The sequence below is a fragment of the Diabrotica undecimpunctata genome, chromosome 3 (genome assembly GCF_040954645.1).
Source record: "Diabrotica undecimpunctata isolate CICGRU chromosome 3, icDiaUnde3, whole genome shotgun sequence".
Taxonomy (NCBI): Eukaryota; Metazoa; Arthropoda; class Insecta; order Coleoptera; family Chrysomelidae; genus Diabrotica; species Diabrotica undecimpunctata.
Genome location: NC_092805.1, coordinates 153,206,305 through 153,216,706, shown reverse-complemented (window position 1 = coordinate 153,216,706; position 10,402 = coordinate 153,206,305). Strand labels below are relative to the sequence as shown.

The following is a 10,402-nucleotide window of genomic DNA, read 5'->3' as shown; positions in this document are numbered from 1 at the left end:
TATTTTTACATAGACCTCTTCTAGCAATGAAACGTTTAAATGAATTTAAGAATGAATTAGTACTTAAATCATATACAAGTTCAATATGTGTCGCCCTTGTTGTAAAACATGTAAAAATACATATATAGCATTTAACTACTTTACAATTCCGTAAATAGCTTGTTTTCAATTCAAAGGGACCCCCATAATCTACACCACAATTATAAAATGGCCTTGTAGGCAGAAGTCTAGATTTAGGTAAATCTCCCATAAGAGGTACAAGCAATGTAGGTTTGACACGAAAGCAAGTAACACATTTATGCAGAATGTGCCTAACCGTGCTACGTCCAGATAATAACCAAAATTTTAAACGAATTATTGATAGCAATGCTTGTGGACCTGCATGCAAGTATTTATGATGATACGATATCACTATAAGTTTAGTTAATACATGACCGTTCGGGAGTATGATTGGATGCTTCTGGTCAAAAGACAATTCTGACTTTTGAAGACGTCCACCAACTCGTAATAGTCCTGTATCATCAAGAAAAGGATTTAATGATAAGATTTTACTCGATTTATGTATTGGTTTTGATTTTTTTATTGTTTGTATTTCCTGATGAAATACTTCATTTTGTGCCATATATACCAAACAGAAAAAACTTCTTTCTTTTTCATCTACAGTAAAAGGACCCGTTGTCTTATTAGATGATTTACAATTGGTGACAAACCGAAGTATATATGCAAAAACACGCTGCAATTTAGCTAAGCTGGAAAAACGGTTCCAAATTTCAGCAAATTGCACAGTTGATATAAATGTTTGAATTACCTTCTGGTCAGGTATGATAGAAATGTGTGAATTTGACAAAGCCTTAGTAGGCCAAGACAATTTATGAGAAGCTAACCATGGTGGCCCATTCCACCACAATTTTGAAGTGTTTAATAACTTTGGTTCATATCCGCGCGTAATTATGTCGGCTGGGTTATCATGCGAGTCAACATGATGCCAGCTATATCCATTAGAAAGCCTTTGTATTTCCGACACCCTATTTCCAACGAAGGTTTTCCATTGTGACGGTTCACCCAAAATCCAATGAAGAGTTATCATTGAATCAGACCAAAAATGTACCTCATCAAAGCTAACACCTATTGTTGCGATAACCTCCGATGCCAATTTGGCAGCCAATAAAGCACCACACAATTCCAATCTAGGCAAAGATATTGTTTTTAAGGGTGCTACCCTTGATTTCGCACATAATAAATGAACTAAGCAAGAACCACCTTGATCCAGTGACCGAATGTAGAGTGCTGCTCCATAAGCAGACTCTGAAGCGTCACTGAAACAATGTAATTGTCTATTAATTGGATTAGAACACAAAACTTGCCTGCTAATGTGAGTTTTCTCCAAATCTGCAATTGATTCCCTAAACTGGTTCCAAGCTGTGTGTAAATCTAAAGGTAAAGACTCATCCCAATTTAATTTTAATTGCCATAGTGATTGCATTATTAATTTAGCTTTAATTATAACTGGCCCTACTAGTCCAAGAGGATCAAATATCTGTGAAACTAAAGACAGAACCGTTCTTTTGCTAACCTTTGTGTAATTAGAAAAATTGATTTTATATTGAAGCGAATCTATCTTTGAGTTCCAATAAAGCCCTAATGTTTTTGTTGTAACATCATCTGCAAGATAATGTTCAATGTCTCCCTTTATTTGAATATCCTCATCAAAAATTTCAGGTTTGTTTGATACCCATTTTCTAAGTGAAAATCCTGCTGTGCACAAAATATTATTTAATTCATCCTTTAATGATTTTACTTCTTCAATTGAACTCCCTCCTGTAAGCAAATCATCAACATAAAAATCCTTTAAAATCACCTGGGAAGCTAGAGTCAGGTTCAATTGATTCTCATGAGCTAATTGTTGTAAGCTTCTTATAGCCAAAAATGCTGCTGGAGCGGTCCCATATGTTAGCGTTTTCAGCTTGTATGTCTCAATTGGTTGCTCATCCGAAAACCTCCATAATATTTGTTGTAGTTTTTGCTGAGTTTTGCAAACAAAAACCTGTCGATACATCTTTTCGATGTCTGAAGCTATAACTACATTATGTTTTCGAAAACGAAGAAGAATGCACATTAAATCATCTTGTAATTTTGGTCCGACCATCAGAACATCATTTAATGACAAACCACTGTCAGTTCTAGCTGACCCATCAAACACTACCCTTAATTTTGTAGTTAAAGACGTTTCTTTTAAAACTCCATGATGTGGAAGATAGTAGTTGGGTGTTTCTGAATTGAAGTCAGTTTTATCTTCAACCTTTGACATGTGACCCAACTGGATATATTCCTGCATAAACTCATGGTATTTAATTTTCATTTCCAAATTTTTATTTAATTTATTTTCCAATAATTCAAATCTTTTTAGTGCATTACTATAAGAATCTCCTAAGTCAGAAATGTTTGACCTTGTTGGTAATTTAACAACAAAATGACCGTTTTCATTTTTAATCGTGCTAGCTTCAAACAACTCTTGACAATAAATGTCCTCCTTGGACATAACCTTTTTTGCACCAAATTCTTCTATTAACCAAAATTTTTCAATTTGGTTTTCCAAAACATTAGACGAAAAATTACATACCACTGAATTGTTGCTAACCTTAATTGATTGACTAACTGGCCCTGAAATAACCCATCCCAACTTAGTTTTTTGGAGAATTGGTTGATCTTTGCCAAGTTTTATCTGACCCACACATAATAATTGCCAAAAAACTGATGCTCCCAGTAATACATCAATTTGTTTTGAAACCCCAAATGTTTCATCTGCAAGTACAATGTTTTTAGGAATATTTATAAAATCCAAGTTTAAATCCGAAGTTGGTAAATTGTCAGAAATTTTATCAATTACCAATAAAAATGCATTTGTTTGATAATTGCTAAACTTTGATAAAAGTGTCCCATTTAATGCCTGAGAAATGTTTGTTATACCTTGACCTAAACCTTTAACCGGAATGTGTACCTTATCTGCCCGTAATTGTAATTTTTCAAAAAATGAACGTGATATAAAATTTGACTGTGAACCTGAGTCCAATAAAACTCTACATTCATGCAAAATTCCATATTTGTCTTGCATATATACTAAGGCCGTTGAAAGTAAAATATCAGTTTTTAATCTGTATGATATACCTTGCTTAGAATGATTTAAAAAATTAATTGAATCCTGACCTATATCACCCGAATGTGATTCTAAAAAACATGTCTGACCTATATCACCCGAATGTGATTCCAAAAAACCTGTCTGACCCAAAAAGTTTAATTGAGATGTACCTTCCATTGAATTATTATGGAATGCACCTTGTCCCTGAATATGTACTTCCTTTCCCTGATTAGATATGCCATTTCCCTGTGTGTGTGTTTCTTTCTGGGTAGATATACCACAAATTTGTGATTCAACCTTTGATCCATTGAGTTGAGTTGCATTTGTTTGTAAATGAGAATTGTTTATAAATTTACCATCCATATGTAAAAGAGTATTGTGTCGTTTTCCACAAAGTTTACAACCTCCCCATGTACAATGTTGTACTAAGTGTCCATCCTTTAGACAGTTCCAACATGCTTTTGATTTTGTTACCTCTTGTCTTCTAGCTGACACTGATAAATTATGAAATTTTTTACATGAATAAAAATAGTGCGGTAAATTACAAAGTGCACATTGTTTGGACGTTGCAATGAATGACTTTGATAATGTCATTTTTTGCACCCTTTTTTTTGTTTCCTTTGATATTTGCTCTATATCTTGTTTATCCTTTTCTGAATTTTGTAAGTGTTGTACTTTATGATCTATAAATGCTAAGAATTCCTGTATCGTAGAAAATTCGTTAACTGGACCCTTTTCTTGCCATTCCTTATTTGTGTAATAATCAAGCTTTTTCTCTATGGTACAAAGTAAAAGAACATCCCAATGTTCAACTGGATAACCTAACATACCTAGTGACTTTAAATTTCTTTTTATACAACCTGACAATTTCTTTAATTCTAAACTATTTACCTGAGTTATTTTTGGATATTCATATATAGCTTCAATATGACCACGTGCAATAAGTTTTTTCTTTTCATATGTTTCAGATAAAAGTTGCCATGCAATAGTAAAATTTTTGCTAGTAGTTTTTAGCTGCTCCAGTTCATCCTGGGCATCCCCTATCAAAGCCCTTTTTAAATAGTGAAGCTTGTCAACATCATTTAAATCAGAATTTTCTATGACCATACTAGTAAAACTATCTCTAAATTCTAACCAATGTTGATAACAACCATTAAAAGTTGGAACCTCCAGTGGTGGTAACCGTACATTTTTTAAGCTATTTCGATCTAAACTAGTATTGTGACCTGAGTTTGCTATAGTCTCGTTTAAATTAACTTCATTCTTTAATATAATTTCTGCAGAGGCTATTAGTTTAAAATATGCATCCTGAAAATCTAACCTTTCTTGTAATTGTTCCTCTGATGTGTCTAATAAGTCAATTTCACTTTGTATTTGATCAAAATCATTCCACCATTCTTTGCATTTGTCAACCCTAACTTGTAATTCTACTATTTTATCGTGAGTAAAACTGCTTATAAATGAATCAAATTTTGTAATTTGTGCCTTAAAGATACCACGCTTTCTTTTTAAAACTGTTAACTGATCCATTGCATCGACTATGTATAATATTAATAAAGTTTAAAGCTTGCTATTAATAAATCCTAACAAACCGAAATTATAATAACCTTGTGACACAAATTAATATCTCTCTTATTCCAGGATAGGTATTATAGGAATGAAAAATGTGTACTCACCACATACCATGCCATGTTAACTTTTTCACTTGCCGATAAAAAATACACTAACTTGTTGCTTGTTGATAAAATCCGGCTCGAAGGACCATGAATATTGTTTTTATTTCTGAGCCTTCAGAAGTATTGTGGACTGTATTCCTTGTATAAAAAATATTTATTCTGACTTTAACACCTTTATTATAATTATTTTATAAGAACTTAAAATTAACAAAACCAAAAAATGAATGTCTTATTTCTCCTTGACAGCTACGCGCCGTTGTTGTCGCTAGTATTCGATCCATGCGCCCTGTGGTCCGTGCAGGGACGGCTCTTGCACTGTTGACTGCTGAACAGACAGCGTGACAAATGAATGGAGGAGCAGATACAACAATGAAATAGAGACTCTCTTCGGGAAAGGAAACATCGTAAGATACATAAAAGCCAATAGATTAAGATGGGCAGGCCACGTTATACGGAGTGATGACGACAGACTGATTAGCAATGTGTTTTGGGAAAGACCAGATGGTAGAAGATCGACAGGAAGGCCTAGAAAAAGGTGGAAAGACGCAGTCAGGGAAGACCTGGAGAAGATGAAAGTAAGGCCATGGGAAATAATAGCACAGGATCGGAATCAATGGAAGGCAATAGTAAACGCGGCAAAAACTCACGAAGAGTTGTAAAAGCCAATGATGATGATGATGTGTGTCAAAAATGTATATTCTGGAATTATTAATGTATTAAACTGATACGTTCCCGTGGATTTAAATGAAGAAGCAGCATTTTGGACAGTTTCTGAGTTTCCCCATGCTCGACCTAAGAGTTTACCAAACTGAAGGCGTTTTAGAACCCTGTTTGTGTTATTCTGTACCATAAAACGGCATTCAGGGTGTTGTCAGGGATGGCAAAAAAAAAATAAAATTATTTTGTTTTGGTCTGCAAATTCTAGTAGATCCAGGTTGGTCGTATGCGATGTGTGGCCATCTAATATTAATACTAATGGATTAATTGGATGGAATGGAATAATTAATTTTACCTGGAGGCTTTCTCGGCAAAAAGTGTGTTTGTAACCATTCTAAGAAAAGGTCACTGTTAACGTATGCTGATTTTTCCGACATCCTAATCTTGGAACCCGGTGGCACACCATAATGCTAAGCGTCTTTTTTATTTTTCCCTTAAAAATTCAATATGGGCAAAAAAATCCCTTCTGCACTATGGTACGGTCATAATTCTCTCGAGGTCAGAAAAGTAGTTATTGACTGTTTCTTTGGACATTCTCAAAGCTCGTGCAATTGAGGTGTTCTCAGCTTTTCTAATTGAAATTTCAGGTCTTCGTTTCAAAAAGAGTAGTTCTAACCATTTCTTACCAGCTTTACCTAAAAGTAGACAGTAAGTAACTCTTGAAGTACGTTTATTGACGTTTCAATTTCCACTTCGGAAATCGTTCTCAAAATACAAACATTAGTAAATTAAACAAATTTTGTTTTTTTGTTACTTGGTGAAAAATTCTTCTAATAATTTAATTTTATCTGACTCATTTATATTGACAATTCAGACATACCTTATACATTTTAAAGTAGACGACTTTAAAATGATATTGCCAATATTGTTGAGTTGCGTTCCTGGGAAGACTTATAAGATAGTTCATTCGATTACATGAAATAAACTTGAATTTGAGAATATCCGTCAGACAAGATAAAAAGTAACTCTTTATTCGAAGTGGAAATTGAAACATTAATAAACGTACTTTAACCTTTAATTGTGGCTTATTTTCCTTTAAATAGAAATCATTTTTAGTGTGAAAATTAATTTTTTTTAAACGTAATGTCCAAATGATGAAACTTTGAAAGGCAAAAAAAGTTATAAACGAAAATCTAAAAAGCTTAATTTATAATAAAACTTAAAACTTCTGAAATTATTTAAAAGCCACAAAATTTCATATTAACGAAAAATGACCGTAAACTCGTAATCGTAGGAACCGTTTGTCGATAAGTATAGACGATAAACATTTCACGTACTCATAACTTATGCGGTAAAAAAGAAAGCATCGCTATTACACTCTTATTTTTATCTCTTTTTTTGTTATCTCGTCTGGGACTTTGACAAAGAAAGTTTCTTACTGAAACTCTAGGACAAACGAACTAACTGGCATATGTTATACTTAAGTGTTTTTATGCTGATAGAAAAAGTTATCAAATTGAATAAAACAGAAATAAGAGACCATTTAAATGGGGTTAAATTATAATTAATTTGAATGATAATTAGATTTTTATTTTTTTCCTTTCGTTTTAAATTGCACAATAAAAAACAGACAAAAAAAGAAATCTACAGAAAAAGTAGTGTTGCATCATTGTATAGGGTTAAGTTTCCTCCTTTTTTTTGTATAAACATCACTCTGTCTGTTTTTTTAATGTGCTTCCAATAAGTAATTGGTTCATCTTTTTGGTGATCTACCGACTAATCGTCTTCCTATTGAGCCACGCTTTCTGCTATCTTTAGTACTTTATTTATTATTATTCGGATAAACAAATACTTTAGTCAGAAAAACAAAAAGGAAACACTGGTAGAGCTTCTAAAAAAAAATAATAATAATAAAACACGACTTTTACGAAACACAAAGAGAACTAAGGAGAAGGATCAGAGTCAAACAAAAAAGATGTAAGCAACAGTTTGTTTTTGTTAATTACTTTTTTGTTGCCCACGGTAGCTACAAAAACGCCTGATCATGAAATCAGTATGTGATTGTATCAAAAATATATTGAAATCGACTAGTAATCGACAAGCCGAAATTTATGCTCTCTATTTTCTAACTTTTGTTTCATTAATTTTATGTTATTTTATAAAAAACATTTTCTAATATTTAAACCATTTTTCACGGCGAATTTTAAATAATTGTAAATGGGTTTTTGACTACCTCAACAAAAATACAACTTTTTAAATAAATCAAAAATGTAAATGCGTTAATATTATTGTTCTGCATTTGCTATTAAAATTAAAATAATTTTGTGATGGTATAGCACGTTTTGTTTTATTAATCTGGTTAATTCGTATTTGAGTAAAGTGGATTTTGCTTTATTAATTAACGATATTTGCATTTTTGTTTGAACTTGAGTGACATGTTAAAATATATATATTTAATATTTATATATATATATATATATATATATATATATATATATATATATATATATATATATATATATATATATATATATATATATATATATATATATATATATATTAGGGATTCTACGGTATTCACTGCCTTCTCTCGCTCAACCGTTTCCATCTCTCTCTGTTGTTCCATTCTCCATCGTTTAGGCCTCTCTTACTCATGGAGTCGTCTACTTCGTTCCTCCAGGATTTTCGGGGTCGTCCTCTTTTCCTCCTTTCTATGGGACTCCATTTGGTTATTCTCTTTATCCATCTGCTGTCGCTAGTTCTTCTTACATGTACATACCACTTTAATCTTTTTTGATCAGATAAAAGGCATATATCGAGCACAGTTTAATTAAATCTTGCCCAAGTACTTTCGATCCCTAGATCATCTTCAGGGGCATTTCGTCAATTGTGGCCTATCCGGCAAGAACAAGATGTCATAAACATATAATTGTACATTACACTACACTACAAATAGACAAACAAACACTTTAAAATAATTTGAGGAAGGCTACATTGCTTGAAGAAGTCGGAGACAGAATGTCTATCTGAAGAATATCTGTCTATCTGAAGAATATATATATATATATACAGAATGTTAATCTTTTTTGTTCTATATATGTTAGTATGTCTGTTTCTATTGATGTTCTTTGCTTTATTTCGTCATTACTTCTCCTATCCATCCTTGTTACTCTGCAGCATCTTCGCAGGCATTCCATCTCTGTTGCTACTATCTTACTGCTGTTTTTCTTGTTTATGATCCAATTTTCAGCCCATATGTCATAATACTTCGCACTAATGTTTTATAAATCTGCGTTTTTGTCTTCATATTTAGGTGTCTATCCCACCATACTGAGTTAAGTTGTCGGATTGCTGTTCTTGTTTGTCCTAATCTTTGTGTAATTTCTTCCTCTGTTGTTGCCTTTTTCGTGATTATAAACCCAAGGTATTTGAATTTATCCTTTCCTTTGATTGTTAAGTTGTCATCAATCTGTAGATCTTCTATGTCTTCTTCACTTGTAGATAGGTACTCTGTTTTCGCGAGGTTAATATCTAGGCCAGCCTTGGTATATTCTTCTTGTAGTTTCTTCATCATGTAGCTGAGGTCGTCTTGGTCTTGTGCAATCACTACCTGATCGTCTGCAAAGCTTAACGTATATAGGTATTCGTTCCGTACCGGTACTCCCATGCCTTCGCATTTTCTTTTCCATGTAGTCAAGGCTTTTTCTAAGTATATTTTGAATAGGGTTGGAGATGTGGAACAACCCTGCCGGAGCCCTTTTGTTGTGGTGAAGTCTCCTATGATTCTTGTTCCTATTTTAATGGACACTTTATTTTCTTTTTTAATTTATTTCTAATTTATTATTTATGTATTTCTTATTTAATATTTAATTCGTATTATACACAGTTAAGGAGTATCAACAAAGATAGAGAACTGCTAAAGACCGTTAAACATTGAAAACTATCTTATCTGGGACTTATAGTAATGGGAAGTCGATATAAAATATTTCAACTGACCTTCTTCTTCTTCTTAAAGTGCCTATCCGTTTCGGACGTTGGCGATCATCACGGCTATCTTCACTTTGCTTATTGCAGCGCGGAACAGTTCAGTGGTAGTCGTGTTATACCACTTTCGCAAATTTTGAAGCCAGGAAATGCGTCAACAACTGACCACTAAAGGTAAAATAAAGGGGCCATAGAGGTGTAGGAAGAAAACAAGTTTATTGGTTAAATAACATTCGTGAATGGACTCAGATATCAAATGCAGGACAATTATTTCATATTGCAGAAGATCGAGAAGCCTTCGCAATGGTGATCGCCAACGGCGGATAATTCTGATATGGCACGCGAAGAAGAAGAAGAAACAGTTGAAAAGAATGGGCTTATAATTATTTAATAATATAGAAGATAAACGAGCAAAAATCTTTTCATACTAACTTTAGAAAGTGGTTCTCGAAAGTGAATTAAAAATGGTGATAATATGGACTGACAAAATTATTTGTCAGTCAAGACAGTAAGAAATCTACTTCAATAATATATTCTTGTTTATAAGTTTTGTTTTATTTGTTATAACAGTTCGCATAAACGTGTAGTCACCACTTCATAAAGGATGTATTAAAATTGTTTCATACTTTTTAAAAAAAAATATGCCTTCTTTTTACTGGTACTTCAGGAATAAATACCCGTGGTTTTTCATCACAACTGGTATTTTCTGTGTCAGAATCACTAGAAATATGAACAGCAGCCAGCGACCGCCTAAAAAAGTAACGTTATATTTTTTCCGATACGTAAAGTACAATGTTTAGAAGGTTACCATTTCTACTACTACTACTAAGGATTTCCACAGTTTTCACTGTCTTCCTTCACTCAACCGTTTTCTCCAATTTTCCCTGTCATTCCAGTCTCCATCTCGCAGGGTTCTTTTCTCCATAGCCTCGTCGATTTCATCTCTGAA

At 33.0% G+C, this 10,402-nt stretch overlaps 1 protein-coding gene across 1 annotated transcript; it reads right to left on the bottom strand.

Moving 5' to 3' along the window:
* Nucleotides 1–423: 423 nt before the first annotated feature.
* On the bottom strand, nucleotides 424–4,666 carry LOC140436096 (uncharacterized). Its single transcript, XM_072524804.1, has 3 exons — nucleotides 2,621–4,666; nucleotides 809–2,329; nucleotides 424–513 (listed from the first exon to the last, which is right to left on the bottom strand). The coding sequence occupies exons 1-3, from the start codon at nucleotides 4,664–4,666 to the stop codon at nucleotides 424–426; spliced, it is 3,657 nt and encodes a 1,218-aa protein (XP_072380905.1).
* Between the last annotated feature and the right edge of the window lie 5,736 nt (nucleotides 4,667–10,402).